This window comes from Fusarium poae, chromosome 2 (assembly GCF_019609905.1).
Source record: "Fusarium poae strain DAOMC 252244 chromosome 2, whole genome shotgun sequence".
NCBI classification, from domain to species: domain Eukaryota; kingdom Fungi; phylum Ascomycota; class Sordariomycetes; order Hypocreales; family Nectriaceae; genus Fusarium; species Fusarium poae.
The window spans coordinates 4,221,214-4,238,117 of NC_058400.1; the positions used below are offsets into that span (position 1 = coordinate 4,221,214).

At 44.5% G+C, this 16,904-nt stretch overlaps 5 protein-coding genes and 1 non-coding gene across 6 annotated transcripts; 3 read left to right on the forward strand and 3 right to left on the reverse strand.

Moving 5' to 3' along the window:
- Positions 1-362: 362 nt before the first annotated feature.
- Positions 363-2,012, forward strand: FPOAC1_005282 (uncharacterized protein; the record flags this gene model as incomplete). The annotated part of the gene is made up of 1 exon (XM_044849812.1): positions 363-2,012. One exon carries the CDS (start codon positions 363-365, stop codon positions 2,010-2,012), a length of 1,650 nt encoding a protein of 549 aa, XP_044708522.1.
- A 764-nt stretch (positions 2,013-2,776) lies between these two features.
- Positions 2,777-3,235, reverse strand: FPOAC1_005283 (uncharacterized protein; the record flags this gene model as incomplete). The annotated part of the gene is made up of 1 exon (XM_044849813.1): positions 2,777-3,235. One exon carries the CDS (start codon positions 3,233-3,235, stop codon positions 2,777-2,779), a length of 459 nt encoding a protein of 152 aa, XP_044708523.1.
- Positions 3,236-6,989: 3,754 nt separating this feature from the next.
- Positions 6,990-7,061, reverse strand: FPOAC1_005284. The gene has a single exon. It is a non-coding gene; the product is annotated as a tRNA-Arg (tRNA).
- A 506-nt stretch (positions 7,062-7,567) lies between these two features.
- FPOAC1_005285 (uncharacterized protein) lies at positions 7,568-9,286 on the reverse strand (the record flags this gene model as incomplete). The annotated part of the gene is made up of 1 exon (XM_044849814.1): positions 7,568-9,286. One exon carries the CDS (start codon positions 9,284-9,286, stop codon positions 7,568-7,570), a length of 1,719 nt encoding a protein of 572 aa, XP_044708524.1.
- A 913-nt stretch (positions 9,287-10,199) lies between these two features.
- Positions 10,200-11,918, forward strand: FPOAC1_005286 (uncharacterized protein; the record flags this gene model as incomplete). Its single annotated transcript, XM_044849815.1, has 3 exons — positions 10,200-10,417; positions 10,466-10,894; positions 10,949-11,918. The coding sequence occupies 3 exons, from the start codon at positions 10,200-10,202 to the stop codon at positions 11,916-11,918; spliced, it is 1,617 nt and encodes a 538-aa protein (XP_044708525.1).
- Positions 11,919-13,228: 1,310 nt separating this feature from the next.
- FPOAC1_005287 (uncharacterized protein) lies at positions 13,229-16,039 on the forward strand (the record flags this gene model as incomplete). Its single annotated transcript, XM_044849816.1, has 9 exons — positions 13,229-13,399; positions 13,454-13,726; positions 13,781-13,880; positions 13,942-14,303; positions 14,358-14,654; positions 14,716-14,987; positions 15,088-15,226; positions 15,277-15,518; positions 15,592-16,039. 9 exons carry the CDS (start codon positions 13,229-13,231, stop codon positions 16,037-16,039), a joined length of 2,304 nt encoding a protein of 767 aa, XP_044708526.1.
- Between the last annotated feature and the right edge of the window lie 865 nt (positions 16,040-16,904).

Genomic DNA, 16,904 nt, shown 5'->3' on the forward strand with positions numbered 1-16,904 from the left:
AACGAAATTATTAGGTCAGCTTATGCTACTTAGACCAGACCTCTTAGGATGTTTATTTTTATACCCTAAACCCCAGGAGGCTAACTTTTCTGCTACCCAGTAGTATAGATTGTTTAAGTTTTTGTAAAGGGTCAATGACGCCAACAACAACAGATCGCAGCCCTAGTATCGATGGAGATAATACTGGAATGATCTTCATACCTAGCTAGATAAGAGGATTAGCCACTGAGGGCTTAGTACATATACTGTCTAGCGCACACGTGACGTTCAACCAGCATCTGTTCTTGGTGTATGCGTGTTCTTTTCCCCCTGCTTCTTATTCTGAACTTGCAGCATACAACATATTTCGATTCCAGGTAAACATGGAATCCTCAAACTCAAAGGGTGGGATAGGCACCTTACAGCTGCTGCCACCAGAGATTCGGAACTCCATCTTCACCAACCTAAACAATCCTTCCCTCAAGAGTCTCCGATTAACATGTTCAAATCTGGGACGAACTGTCCCCTTAAACATTGATCGCGTGTTTATATCGGCCAATTCTCTCAATATCCAAGTCTTCCGTATTATCGCGGATAGTGAGAAGTACCGACACAAAGTCACCGAGATCATCTGGGATGATGCACGGCTATCAGAAGGCCCAAAAGAGCCAGAAGAGCCAGAAATGATGGAAGTAGACCAAGTAATTCCAGAAGGCCTAGAAGTCCCAGAAGACATAGACGAGGTGCCAGAACCACTCGACCCTAACGAGGTTGTGGCAAGCAACGGATGCCCTCGCTGGTTCACCCAACGCTCTGCAGATAATGGGGTCGGAATCAATAACTTTGATCCCCCCGACGACAGCATGGGCTTCGCACAATCATGGGATTACTACAAGGCGCTTTTGGAAGACCAGCGCGAGATCTTGGAATCGAACCAAGATATTCAGGCCTTCCAATATGGCTTGCAGCGATTCCCTAATCTCAAGAGAGTTACAATCACACCTTCAACACACGGTCGCATAGGCCAGCCGATGTTCGAGACTCCCATGATAAGGGCCTTTCCTCCTGGTTTCACGTACCCATTGCCAAGGCCCTGGCCATATCATGGACTTGATGTTTTTTTGCTTACAGACATTCCCTGGGTATCTGCTACACCCGGCCATGAGGAGGAAATATCCTATTGGCGCGGTTTTCGTGTTGTGACGCGAGCCTTGGTGGAATATGAAAAATTCCACCGGGTCACGGAACTCATAATTGGTGGTAGAGAGATCATGACAGGGGTAAACTGCCATGTTTTTGATCAGAGGTGCAGAGAGTACAATGATCTGGCTCGGTTGCTCAAACGACCCGGCTTTAGTCGTCTGGACCTTGACCTTCAGACGTTCGAGATCGAACGCGATGGCATCGGCTGGAAATCCTATCGGACCGGTCTCTTGCGCGAAGCCCTGGCGCAAGCAAAGGATCTTCGGCATCTTTCTCTACGTACCACAACAGACACAAAGGATCCATTTTGGTGGATTGCGCAGCTTCCGACAACGGGGACTATCCCAGATCGCACAATTCCTTTGAGAATGGTCCTCCCTTTGGAAGATTGGCCCAATTTGCAGCACTTTGGCATATCCAACATGCTCGTCACGACGAGAGATCTAATTTCAGTTCTTACGGACTTGCCACGGTCTTTACGATCCGTTGAGCTAAGCAATTTGGCATTTGATGGCGACTGCTGGCGGGGGCTGCTCAACGAGATGCTTGCCAAGCTAGATTGGCGCACGAGGCCTGTGGGGGAGAGGCCTACAGTGCACATCCCAATCGCAACATTATATAGAACTTTCGATTTTGGGTTATATGTCGACCTTGATAATGCGGTTAGTTCTTTTCTGTATGAAGATGGGGAGAATCCCTTCCCAGACCCTACAGGATTGCATAATAGCGAGGCGCATCTCATTCCTCGAGGGATCGTAGGCACAGAGAGAGATTTCTTTGATCCAGATTTCTCAGCTCCCTATGAATTCACGGATAAGAGTGAATTATAGCTGAATAGTTTCTAATCGGATAGATTACTCGGTAACCTTTACACCCAAAAGAGCCTGGCGTTAAATGTGATATGAAGTGATGTAAAGCTTCCTGTCCTAGTATGTTTGTTGCAAGGCAAAAAAAGGAAGACGTAGAGGGCAAAAACATACAACAGCGGGGATTCGCTGGTCGTCACCGACCCAACTACTAATCCGCCCCTTACCAGCTTGACTATGGGAGAGCGGACGGGATCCCGTATTTTCTGGTAGGTATGGTCGTATGTGGGATATAGATTTGGTGAGAGGACTTATGAAGTAAGGCTTGTCATCATCAGGAATGGTAGACAATATCAATACAATAACCTTACATGTGGGCGATCCTACCCAAGAAAAGCGCCTGAACGCTGAAGATTAAAGTAACGACAAAATGAATCAGAGACTGCTGTCCTTGACTTGTGCTAAGAATAGAATGAACACTGATCCGATGTTCATTCATGTGTGTCTTTATATTGTGACGATGATGAGGATGATGACTGTGTCTCACGTGTTGCCAATCAATGCACTGTGCCACCTAGTGGGTAGCAGAAAAAATGACCTCCAAAGTCTTTTTTAGCCTACAAATATAAGTAGTCTAAAAGCCATAGTCTATAGAGCATAAAGTAGCCCACTAATTTCGTCTCTTAGACTGTTTATTTTTGTACCCTACAGTATACGTACAGTTTGGAGATTATCTCTTCTGTTCCTCATCGGACTCTTTCATCATATCATACCATCTCATCATCTCATTACTCCTTCTTGACACCAACATTTCCCTTTAACCCAACACCTGCCATAAAGGCGATACGTACAGCAGCCTGACCCCATAAACTCCCAAAATTGATCCAATCCTCCCATCTCCATGCGCCGGGACTCCAAAAGACGCTACCCAATGCAGCCCAGCTGGCATACATATGCAACGCGTCGCATATCAATATTCCAGTAACAACAGTGCGCCAGACGCGTAGATCGTTTGTGGTTCTCAGTAGGACAGCTTCATTGAATGCGAAGAGCGTGTATGTTGCCGCAACTTGGTCATATATGACTTGGTTGTCGGGCGCGTACTTGCTTCCAGGGCTCATGGTATTGAGAATTCGCGCGGGGTCGGTCCATAAAAGTATGGAGCCAAAGAATGCAGCTGCTGGTTCAAACCAGAGAAAGACAAAGCGGTAGAGGAATGGAACGTGGGTGAGGGTTTGTTGCGACATGATTAAACTGTGCTGTGGTTTCGTGCTTGAGGGCCAAAAGTGAACAGAACCTGACTACGAGTGTAGATAACGACGTGCAACGGGGAGGGCGAAGCTTAAATACCATCTCAACGTTAAGGCGAGAGTTTTTGCCTCGGATCAAGCGGATGACGGCAGCTTTAAGATGGTGTTGTTATGTTTCATTGTAACCTGGCCCAATTTAAAGATGTCTACTCCGTACAGAGGCAGCCTTTAAAAGTTCTTGCTTATGTTAAAATTAGGAAAAGTAAGGTAAAAGTATAAGTACTTTAAATTTCTTATTTTTACACTAGATAATCCCTGCTTTCTATATACTTATTCCCTTTATTATACTTAATAATTTTATAGATATATATTAGAATTCTCTTTATTTATATCTATATTTTCTCTTATAGAAGGTTATTTTATATTTCTTTTTATTTATAAATAGTTTCTTTTTTACTCTTTAATATACTTTTTCTAGTAATTTTTTACTTTATTTAAGGCTATATAGGCTTTATAGTATTTAAATTAAATAAATTTAAGTAACGTACATGATAAGCGGGTGCAACAGACAAGCGAGTGCAACAAAAAATCCCGCAATTTACATCTTCTCAACTTAATCAATTAATTTTCAACCACCAAATATGCCAGACCCAAATATTGAGGCTAGGATTCTTCTTGCACTTCGTGCCCTTCAAAATGACCCAAAATTAAGTCTCCGACGCGCCGCAGGCATCTACCAGGTCCGTTATTGGACTTTATATCGCCGACAGAAGGGTATCCTTTCTACGCGTGATTCTATCCCAAAATCACGCAAACTATCTGATCTAGAAGAACAGATCATAGTTCAGTTCATTCTCGATCTGGATTCGCGAGGGTTTCCCCCGCGACTGCGTTGTGTTGAGGAGATGGCTAACCGATTGCTCGCCGACCGCGAGACGCCGCCTGTCGGCAAGCGCTGGGCCTCTAACTTCGTCAAGCGACACAAAGACCTCAAGACGCATTTCCCCCGTAAATATGACTACCAGAGAGCCAAATGTGAAGATCCGACCATTATTCGCAACTGGTTTAGGCTCGTAGCAAATGTAATTGCGAAGTATGGCATCCGACCTGATGAAATCTACAACTTTGACGAGACTGGCTTTATGATGGGCGTTATTGCGAGCGGAATGGTCGTCACAGGTGCTGAAAGGCGTGGAAGACCAAAATCAGTGCAGCCTGGAAACCGGGAATGGATTACAGTCATTCAGGCGATCAATGCCGAGGGCCAAGCGATCCCGCCGTTCATCATAGGTGCGGGCCAATATCACCTCGCCCACTGGTACCGAGAAAGCAACCTCCCGGGCGATTGGGCTATTGCGACGAGTCCTAATGGCTGGACAGATAACGAGATAGGCCTCGAGTGGCTAAAGCACTTCGACCGGTGTACTACCAAGCAATCAAAGAATCGCTATCGTCTCCTGATCCTCGACGGACACCAAAGTCACCACTCGGTCGACTTTGAGAGATATTGCAAGGCAAATAAAATCATCACGCTTTGTATACCGCCTCATTCGTCTCATCTGCTGCAGCCTCTTGATGTCGGGTGCTTTGGCCTGCTTAAGAAGGCTTACGGGCGAGAAATCGAGCATTTGATCAGATGCTCCGTAACCCACATTTCCAAAACCGAGTTCTTGCCGGCTTTTTACACCGCCTACCAGGCCACAATGACAGAGAAAAATATTAAAGCAGCCTTTAGAGGAGCCGGACTTGCTCCTCTCGACCCAGAAAGTGTAATCTCGAAGCTCGATGTGCAGCTGCGGACTCCAACGCCTGTGGAGGAGGTAGTTAGCCCCTCGACCCCTTGGGTCTCAAAGACCCCAAAGACTATCCTTGAAGCCGACTCTCAGCTTGAATATCTTGAAAAGAGAATCAAAAGGCATAAAAGTAGCTCTCCAGAGTCAATTCTAGAAGCATTGAGGTCTTCTTCCAAGGGAACAAAGATAGTTATGCATAAGGTTGCCTTATTAGAGGCCAGGGTCCAAGATCTTGAACAGGCAAATAAGATACTAAGCCGGCGGCGGAGGGCAAAAAGAACCCGGCTACAGAAAGGAGGGGTGATGACAGTAGAGGAAGGAAGGCAAGTAATTGATCAAACGGATGTTGATGCGCAGGCGGTGGCTGGACCATCGAGAAGTGGTGGTCAAGGAGGGCCTCCGCGAATGAAGGAAAGGCGCTGTGGAGCGTGCGGCAAGACAGGACATAATGCAAGGACCTGTCAGATACTTGTCGCTATGTCTATGGAAGAATATAGCGATTAATTTTACTTAATTAATAGTCTGTTGTGTTTTTATTGCTATTTCTATCTGAGATGTTGTGATGTTGTGTTGCACTCGCTTGTCTGTTGCACCCGCTTATCATGTACGTTACTAAAAAAGCTATTAAATACCTTTAAGATTATATACTTATTACTATATATAGTATTTATATATAGAAGCTTAATCTTCCTATATAATAGTCTTTAGTCTTTTTTTTATATATTTTTTTATAAAAAAGAGTAATTTTAACTTAAGAATCTTCTATTAATACTTTTACTAATTAATATTACTTTTTATACTCTTTCTTATTAATTTATTATTCTTTTTCTTTTATAATTATATAGGCTTTTTATTTAATAAATTATATAGCTTAAGCCTTTATATATTATTCTTAAGCTTTTATTACTTATATATCTATAGCTTAAAAGCAGTATTTATATAATCTATTGCCTCTTTAGCTTCTTTTTTCTTTTTTATAGTCTCTAGAACCTAATAATAATAAAGACCTTTTTTATTATATAAAAAAGCCCCCTAGAATATAAACTCACTAAATCTTTTCTATCTCTCTTAAATATAGCTATAAAGGACCTATTTATTAGGCCTTCTTTAAACCTAGTAAAAGCTATACTAATATAGCAGTATTATAGAAGTTTTATTTAACTAAATTATATACTTTTAGTCTTCTAGGGTTTAATCTTAGTATATAATATACTACTTAAGGTATTCCTTTTATATCTTTTCTATTAAACCTAGCTTCTTAGTTAACTTTATTTTCTTATATTCTATAGCCTTTAAGATTTATTTTACTATTAAAGTTAATATTATAATACTATTAATAGTAAATTCTTTAATAATTATATTAATAGCTTTTTTATAGCTATATTAATTATAGCTAACCTTTAAGATAATTAAGTCTTTATTTTTTTCTATATATTTACTTAGCTAGCCTAAATATAATATATTTTATAATATCTTATTTATTAGCTTAAGTAATACTTTAATAAATTAAAAGCCTCTTTTAAGAGCTTATATATATATTATACTAATTATATAAGCTAATATTCTTATTATTTTATAGATTTTATAGGATAATTTTATATTACTTTATAGTAACTTTATTATTATAATTATAGCCTAGGTAGTTATATTAATTAGCATTTTAAAGGATTATTTAAAAGAATAAGTATAAAGAATATAGATAAAATCCTTTGCAGAATATCCTCCTATAAATATAGTATACTAACCCTGGTTAGGCTATAGGGATTATTACTAATCGCTCTTAGCAAGTAAGAACTTTTAAAGGCTACCTCTATACCTAAGGCTCTAATAGTGGATTTCTGTCTCCGTTCCTCTTTTCTGTGATAATGTACAGGGGTGATGGCTCAGCAATTAGTTAAAAAAAAACCTATGAAAAAGAGGAAAAAAGGAATGCATCCTGCTAACAGAGGAGCAAAAAATGATCACGCTGGGGATCGAACCCAGAATCTTCTGATTCGTAGTCAGACGCCTTGCCATTGGGCCACGCGACCTATGCTGTTTGATAGAAAGGTTAGAAAAACAAGGCTACAGATAGTCGGTTATGCTCATCATTGGAAAAGATAGCTGTAATCTGATGCCTTTCGGCTTTCTACCCTTTTTTTTTTCACGAGTAAAACGGTGTTATGTTCTCTCACGGCGTTTTGCACTTGTGTTTTTTTTTGTGTTTCGTGGAAATGGAGCTGTATGTCAAGATGAGTGGTGAGGCAATTCTACGGTTAGATAAGAGGCTGATTCTGTGCGCAAATCATCATTCTGATTTTATATACACAAGTGAGGGACTCACGCATCGCTACTAAAGAGACCATCAGTCAGAAGTTTAGTTCTATTACTAATTGATATATTTAATGTTTGTCAAAGGCCTTGCGTATACAGCGAACGTGATGGCAGAAAATTTGATCAGTTTACCCTGAAGCGTTTGTCTACCTACGCACAGACCAACAAAGACCAACAGATACAGTACGTCAAACAAACAGAATTATATGACAAATACAGTCGATTAAAACCGAGCAGGTTGAGGCCAATTACCGTCTCGTGCCAACTCAACCTGCGCGAGATGGATCGCCTGATCTTCAGTATTCTCAAAAATCTGCACAGTGCCTGACCCATTGGGCTTAAAGTACGGTCCATCAACCTCACACTGCGTCTCGTTGGCAGTAGGCAAAGTTCCATTATAGAGGAATCCTCGAACATGCTTGGCGAGGCAAAGTGATGGGGCTGCAACAGAGCAGTGTCCGTAGCCCTTGACCTCTACAAGGCGCGAGTCTTCGAACGCCGCAAGGGCGCTTCGAGCTGAGACGAGGGGACACACAGGGTCGTAGGATGTTGTCAATATGAGGAGAGGATGAGCCGTCTCTACACCGTTACGTGGGACGTAGTTGTGCGTCTTTGGGATACGCCACTGCTGTTTAGCAAAAAGGTAAACCAGGTCATCTGGGGCAAAAACACTGCGGTTAAAAGTAGGCGTGACAATGTCCAGAAGGGAGTCCAGATCCTGTGGCCAGTGCTCAGGACCTGCCAGTCCATCATTCAGCGAAACAGTGTAGAGCGCGTCGCTATTGCCTTCATCGTCAAGTCCATATTCCATCAGAGCTGGCGTCGCGTTACCACGCAGAAGCTGTTCCATCTTCTCGGCAAACATGTACCATCTCTCGGGTTTGTACAACACTGGGAAGAGCGCTCCATACCAGATCTTTTGGTAGTCCAGCAGGCCGTACACGCTATTGTTGACATATACGTTCATCGGCTGCTCTTTAAGATCGCCAACGAAAGAGACAAACTTCTTCTTGAGACCTTGCCAAGAGTCTGCCATCGAAGACAATGGGCAAGCATCCCCAGATTTGAAGCATTCCTTGAGTAGACCATCGAAAACATTCTCGGTATCGACAAGGTCTTCCCCGTCGAGACGTGCCTGATACCAGAGAAATTGATTGACAACTCCGTCGATAATGACTCTGTATGATCGCTCAGGGAACAAAGTGGCGTAGGTTTGACCCAGGAGAGTTCCGTAGCTGAAGCCCCAGTAGTACATATCCTTTTGTCCAACTGCGTCGAGGATGCTGTTCATGTCGGCAGCGGTTTGAGGGGTATTGATGTACTTTCCATGCTCGCCCATGGTATCCTCACAGGCCCTGACATAGTTGTGCGTCCATGCGAATACCTCGGGGCCATCCTTTGACATGTCGAGATCATGAACGGACCCCAGTTGTTGACGCGCCTCCTTGGTAGGATAGCATGACGCGAGCGGAGTTGACGAGTTAATACCACGGGGATCAAAAGTGAGAAGATGAAGCCCGTCACCAACAATAGTGCTGAGCTGCTCTCCCCTTCTGTGGAGGAACTCAAAACCACTGCCACCGGGTCCGCCAGGGTTAAGCAGCAGATTGGGACTTCCGTCCTTCCCGCGCAATCGTGCAATTGCTACGTTAAAAGTCTTGTTGCTAGCATCGGGATTGAATTGATCAATCGGCACGTCAATGCTGCTGCACTCGAGGGGACGGTTGCTGATCTCTCCGCACGGCTTCCATTCTATGTTCTCACCCACATAATGCTGACTGTGGGGATGATGACTATGTGGGCAGTGCACTGGCATGCTAGGGGTGAGCCAATACAAAGCAGCTACAGTGAGTGCGCCTGCGCCAAACACCTTCCATTTGCTGATGCGTGATTTGGAACGCGGCTGGGCCCAATTATCTGCGAGGGAGTTCTTTTCGCTCATTTTATTTAATAGGTTTGATGATGATGATGGTAGGGAACAAGAGGAGATGAGATGAGATGAGATGAGGTGGCTTAATTTAGGGAGGGCGAGAGTTATGGCAAAACAGGCACCACGTGAGCATCCCTGCTATTCGTCATCAAACGCGTCTAGCGACGACGAGTTTTAGTTACTAATCATTACAGATTCACAACTGGTTATTGATGATAGAAGGATCGTACATTGTATATGAATAAATACAAAAGGTCCAGGTTCAGTTACAAAAAGCCTGAAGAGGAAGGAAGAAAGTCGGCGTAATCGTTTCTGTCGCGTCGACTGATCTGATACGTTACGTGTTCCATACGTAAACAGATCAAAATAGGCTAAACCGTATCTGCTCGACTAAACGACAATCGAATGAATACGCTCGTTTAGTCTAGATAAGTGCTTAGAAGATCCAGCCACCTGGAACACCTAGTCAATGCTGCCCTCAGGGTATCAGAAAAATCGGCCGCCGTAAGCCTAAGCGACAAAATTAGTAGGCCACTTTATGCTCTTTAGACTACAGCTCTTAGACTATTCATTTTTGTAACCTAAGACTTAGGAGGTTATTTTTTCTGCTACCTACAAGATGCCTATACGCTTCGTGTTCTAGTCCTTCCTTCAAATTCTCAGCCTAGTAACGAAGCATAGTATTTCATGTGCACCGTTGATCATTGCTTACACAATTTCCATTTTATGTCCTAGTGAATCTTATTGCCTAATGGGTTGCCACTTAAACAAGGGCGAAATTAACTAGATTTTACAAGATGCCGAATATCCGGCAGGATCATCGAGGCTTACCTCAGAAGAATGAATGAAAACTCCTTAAGACTGTCTTTCCCAGCCTGTCTAATCTTTCAGATCTGGATAATTTCAAACTAGTAATCGGTAAACAATGAGCAACTTCGAAACTCCATCATCAGCTCTTCAAGCAAGCGCAGAGAAGTACCCCAATCGCGCTGTGCTGAAGATACCAAACCAATCACCTGAAGGATTAGTCTTCAAGGACGTCACTTTCACTCAGTTCAGAAAGGATGTTGAGTTATCTGCAAGATATTGGAAGAATCGGATTTCTCAAGTAGGAGCCAAGGACAGGGCGGTTGTTGGTGTCTGGTAAGCCTGTCACATCAATGTATTCTTCCTACAACTAACAATCATCAGGCTCAAAGGCTATTCTTACTCTGATGCAGTCCACATCTGGGGCCTGAGCTGGGCAGGCTACATCCCTCAGTTGATTTCCCTCCGGATGACTGACCCGACTGTCGTCTATGAGCTACTGGAAACTGGCCAGGCAGTGGCTTTGGTCTATGAACCAGACTTTGAATTGATGCTTCAGAATGCACCCTTGCCAATCTTCCCTCGAGGTGATGACTGTCTGGAAGGGAGCCTAGAAGAGTTGTCCCCTGGGGCTCCTTGGCAACCTGCCAAGCCTGACGACGTACTGTTTATCTATCATACTTCTGGATCGACCTCAGGTATCCCAAAGCTTGTGCCAGACACGGCAAAATGGGTAGACCACATCATTCGAAAGTCTGGAACCTGGGAAGCCAGATGCAACATGTCCAGAGAACGTATGATTAGCTTGCAAATGTAAGTTCTAGTCCCGGATACCTTTGTATATGAATGCAGCTAATACGTCACTAGCGGGAGCTTCTGCCATATGGCCGCATCTTTCATCTTGTGGTTCGCGGTGAGAGAAGGCTCTTGTGTCATCTTACCAAGTGTATTTCCCCAGCCCATCTCCGAGATCAAGTATTTCCTCGATGAGCACGGTTTATCTAACCTATGTCTTTTCCCACCCTTCATGTCCGCTATCATCCGGCAGGCTCGAAAAGACCCATCCCTCCTTGCATCACTGAAGAAGGCAGATTGCGTGGGTTCTGGAGGGTTGGATCCAGACCCCGCAGACGTAGCCTGGGGACGAAGCCAGGGCCTTCACATGCCTAATATCCTTGGATCTACGGAGCTTGGTATGCCTATGCAATCTGACGCTCGGGAGAATACCGACTACCTACTGCTATTGTCCGGTAGTAAATATGAGTTTATTCCCATAGGAGACAGTCTGGAGTCAGGTGAGCCACTACTGGAGCTAGTGTGTCTTCCCGAGTCACCAGATTGTCCGGTTCCTAGTCTTTGCGCTACCGATGGCAAATTCTACTCGGGAGACTTGTTTATCGAGCCTTCACCTGGTAAGTACTTGTGTAAAGGTCGGAACGACAACTGGATCAAAATGAAGTCGGCCCTCCGATGTGACACCGCCTCTATCGAGTTCAATGTCATGGAGACTTGTGGCGACGATTTGGTCAATGCTGTTGTCGTGGTAGGTGTGGGACGACCCTGCCCGACTATCATGGTCGAGCCGAAGAGCAATTCAATCATGAACCCTAGGGAAGTTGATGACTCGGACTCAGTGGAGAAGCTGAAGAGGGAAATATTGAAGAGGATCGAGCCATTTCACAAGAGGCGATATGAGCATGAAAGGGTGGGTGACACAAGGTACATCATCGTTGTTCCCCAAGGATCCCTGCCTCGGACTATCACTAAGGGAAATGTGCGCCGAAAAGAGGTTGAGAAAATGTATGTGTCAACTTTAGATACTTTATACGCGGTGTGATAACACTGAATTTACTTGGGTCTGGAAGGGTTGTCAGATGGAGGTACTAGAATAGCTTGTTTGGAGGAGGGGCCGTAACTGTCCCGCAATAGTTCTTGAGTAGGGGATTGACTCTCCCATGAGAAGAGAAAATGCTCTATCGTTCATTGAAATAAAGTCATTGGTCGCCTGGTACATTTAGTTAAGACGAAAATGGAAATACCTGCATATCTGTAGTTGCCACCAAAGATCAAGCGATCAAACTATTCCTGGCCAAGTCCCAAGATATGGATGATGGACTCCAGAGGCAGCTACGCAGCCATTACTAGATAGTTATGCAAAGAATGCTGTGGATATGCCAAGGATTCAAGATGTGATGGAGGAGTAATTGTCATTGTTATTGCAATGCAGACGACCGGCGACTTCATGTAAGAATGTGAGTGGGGTCTACGGAGGGGCTGACAGGTTCAATTGTGATGGTGGCTGCATACAGCCAGCTGTGATTCAACTTTCATTTTTGATGGGATCTCGAATGATGCAGAGCGGCAGGTAGTCAGGTAGCTGAAAAGCTGTAAGAAGCAACCCATCGGCAGGACTGTCGAACCGAAAGTGGCTGACTGAGTTTGATTCAGATCTGCAAATGATGAGCTGATAAATCTCAAGTGGCTAGCTGATGTCTGCTATAGAGAGGCCTAAGTAACAAGCTGCAAGTTCTCCGCCGCTTTTTAGGGTTGCAGATCTGCAGGTAGCAAGTATATATCTGATATATAGACATGCAAGCAGGTCTGTGACCGATTGTTGCGTAATAATTTGAATATTATACGGTAATCCTGTGAGTTGTCATATAGCATTTTTAGGAAACAGCAATTTGGCCCATATGAACCCTTCTAGATCAGCTGAGATGAACTACAAAGACCCGAACGGGTTGAGCTAGAGACTGAACTATTGAATTATATTGATAGCTCCACATGCTATCACGTAGCTGATATGCAGCAAGACGTCAGGATCTACATAACCTTTGCAAACCTATTGGTAACAACATTGCCGTAGTTTTATTCTGTACACAGTTTACGCTTGTTGAGGTGTAAATACTATGATGGGTAGAGATGAGCTGTTGAGTATGCAAATGTACCTTTGTATGCTGACTTTCGAAAATATTGCCATGCCTTACTTCCAGGGTTTCAACAGACGAAGACTCTTGTATATAAAGCCGGCCTGGCCCCTACTTGAAATGTTACTAGAATACTCAGCTTATCGTTGCAATTCTCTAAGAAATTACAATCTCCAAGTAACATTCAAAATTCTATCAACAACTGTGGAAGATAGACCAGATGGATTCCTTTGACCGCCTCAATCATCTCACTCAGCCTGCAGTTGAGAATCTTCCCCAGCTGCAACAGCCTGCCGCTGTTCACACTCGCTATGCCGTCAAGAGTGAGGATGAAGCTTCCGTTGACGCATCCAGCGCGACTGTGCAGACTAAGATTTGGTTCAAATCGCCAGTCAGTTTATCCGCTCGCGCATGTATTAGACATTGATGTAACTGATCTCCTTAGCCATTGAGCACCCTGACGCTTCGCATGATTCGTGCGATTAAACTATTTGCAGAGTCACACGATCAAGGATTCGTCTCTGCTTTGGAGCAGGGCAACTGGACCTGGCTCGAGCTAGTCATCCTCGACAGCAAAGACGCAACGTCTCCTAAGAAGGACCGCAATGGCAAGGAGCTTGTTGTCACAAGCCATACCAACAAAGTCGGCTCCAAGGATTACGAGTGGATGCAGGGTGACACGTTTGATACAAGCCGTCACTTTCTGAAGTCGCTCGAGGTAAGTACATGTTCTCTAACGCCTCCTCAGGCTCTGACTGACATGATAACACAGGCTGGAAATGTGATTGCAGTCCGGCTTTGCGCTCGTTTCGCCGGTTGGAAGATCTCTGCGAGGAATGGACACCTCGTTATTGACATTAAAGATGACAATGGTAGGCACAACATCAATACGTCAACTTCATCTTGAACACGTGTTTTAATACGAGATTTCAGACCATTTCCCTATCACCCCGATTTCCATCAATACCAATGATGCGATTCCCCCGCGTCGAAACATTGAAGCCTGGTACGAAGAGGCAAAGACCAACAACAAGATAGCACTTGAGCTATCCTTGTTCATTCGAGCCGTGACGGCCTTCCAGACTCTTCCCCCTGACAACCAACTTTCGTTCTACCGCATCGCTGGCATTCACGGCTATCCCTACAATGTTTCGTGGAACATGGGTGAGGCGCCGATACCACTCAATGCCGCGGATATTAAAGCCCAGAAGCTGGGAAACAAGGGAGGCTTTTACTGCCAGCATAATAATTACTTGTTTCCCACTTGGCACCGCGCGTACATGATGCTATTTGAGGTATCTACAACCCCATTCACACATCCAAGACTACGAAACTGATGCTGTATTTAGCGACGAGTCAGTGACCTCATGATGGAAGAAGCTGTGAACCGTGGCAATGGAAACAAGGAATGGGTTTCTGCGGCAAAGCGCTGGCGCTTGCCCTACTGGGACTGGGCTCTGAAACCAAGTCTTCCCGACCTGGCCCGGAATGAAAAGATTTCCATTATCAGCTCTTGGGACGGCGAAGGCGAACCTCAGTATGAAAGCGTGGAGAATCCCATGTATCGATTCCAGATGCCTGGTCACAAGCCCATGGGCGACGATACATATGGCGACTATCGCATCGACAACAAAGAAGACACCCCAGTAAGTATCAACTAGCCGAAAGGCCTGCAGACTTCTCACAATCATGCTAACGAACGATCAGTGGGAACTGTGTATCGGTACCAGCCGTCATGGCATCACACTCCGTGACAAAGAACGAAAGTGGGTTGAGGGAGTATCCAACAACGAGCAAGTGGACTTGTCCCTGCAGGGTGTTCACGAAGACTTGAACAACCTAACGCTCAAGGACGCCGTGTTTCGACTGCTTACGCATGATTATACCACCAAATACGTGCATTTTGCTTCTACCAAGCATGACGAGGAAAAGCTGGAGAAAGCACCGGGAGACACTGCTAAAGGATACCTCAACCTCGAGTAGATTCACAACAGTGTCCACGTAAGTTTCTTTTGTGTTTTAACTTGTTGTGTCATCCAAATTTGAGGTGTTTGAACAATGTGACTGATCTATTGGTAGGACTTCATTGGTGGCGGTACAGATCGTGCTGGTATGGGCCATATGGGCTCTGTACCAGTGGCCGCATTCGACCCCATTTTCTGGCTGCATCATTGTAACATTGACAGACTCCTTCATTTGTGGCAATGCTCCAATCCAGGTAACTGGTTCCACCAGAAACCGGGGCAGGTAGTTTCCGACAGCCCTCAGAAAGACCTTGTTCCCTTCCATGCTTCAACTGAACCCGATGACTTCTTCAATTCCAACAAGGTTCGCCATGTTGATGCGCTAAACTATACCTATGATTACATGGACCAGATCACTGATGAGTTTGGAGACATGATCCCGGCCAAGAGTCACATTTACATCAACAATCTGTACGGGCCCCCAGCTCCGGCCTTCCAACATCGCGAAGAGTCAAAGGACCCTCTCATCAATATCGTCTATAACCGGTATGTTGTGAACACTTCTCAAAATGATCATTATTTTTCAAAATCTAACATTCCGGTTTTCTTCTCCAACTAGGTATTGCTTGGACGGCAAATCATACACCTTGCTCTTCTTCCTTGGCGAGGTTGACCGCGAAACGCCATACAACCAGCAGAAGAGTCTTGTCGGCAGTATCTTCACATTCAGCACTACCCTTAAAGAGGACACTGTTACATGCAAGAACTGCTATGAACAGAAGCGTGCCAATGTCTTGTCTCGTGCCCAAATCCCGCTCACGCGTGCTGTGCCCATCGAGCACCGTGAGACATCAGCAAAGGCCATGAGCTATTTCCAGGAGAATCTTAAATGGACTGCCATTAATGAGGCTGGTAGGGTCATTGCCAGGGAAAGGTTGACAGACCTGAAGATCACACTGTTCATTGGAGTCAACCAGCTTCAAGGCAGTTTGGGCAGAGAGTCATTGTTCAAGTTTGATGATTACAAGGAACAGGAGTTCAACTGGGAGAGTGCTTATAGTGGGTAGTAAATCATTGACCTGGTAGCCTTTGGTTTGATAGTCTATCTTTTCTACATCGACTAGATCTCTAAATCTACTACTTGTTTGTTTTCTTTCTCATGTTTAAAAGCCCGCCTTGTTGCTTCGCGATTCGTGCCTCGCTATTCGCGTATCGCGGCTGATGGGTCTTCTCTGTAGCCAGGTCCCAGGGTGTCAGAAAAATTGGCCGCTAGAAGCATAAGGGACGAAATTAGCAGGTCAGCTTATGCTCTTTAGACTATAGCTCTTAGGCTGTTTGTTTATCTACCCTAAGCCCGAGGAGGCCAACTTTTCTGCTACCCGTAGGTACCTCAATGCAAAGTAAGCCGCCTTGCCAAGAAAAATCATTCACAAATACTTGGCAAATTCCAATTTCTCCCGAACGAGTAACAGCCGAGGTCTGAGGCAGATCGTGGGGCTTTCCGATCGTGACATACTCGTTTGGGTTACAAACGGCGACCGCAGTTTTACTCGCGGAATAATTGTAGTTTGTCGTTTATTATTTTGAAAGGATTCAACCTAGTTCATCACTTGTAACCAGTTTAGGAGCGTCGGGTATGAGATTGTGATTTGCACTGGGTGTCAGCTAAACAAACACTGTTGTCTCTGCTGATGCCTCTGCCTGTCAGACCAAGTGTATCTTCTACTAAACTTACAGGGGTATCATTTTCATCGTAAGGGCTAGTCTGATGTGTCTGCTTACTCCGCCACCCATTGTCGGGTTTCTTCTCCGCTGTTTTGCTCCGTGGAAACATTCTTATGTCGCGGCAAAGACCCATATTCAGTTAAATCCTGGCCCTCATTCAATTGTTTTGATCGAATTCTCGGAATCTTGCACTAATATTTGGTTCAA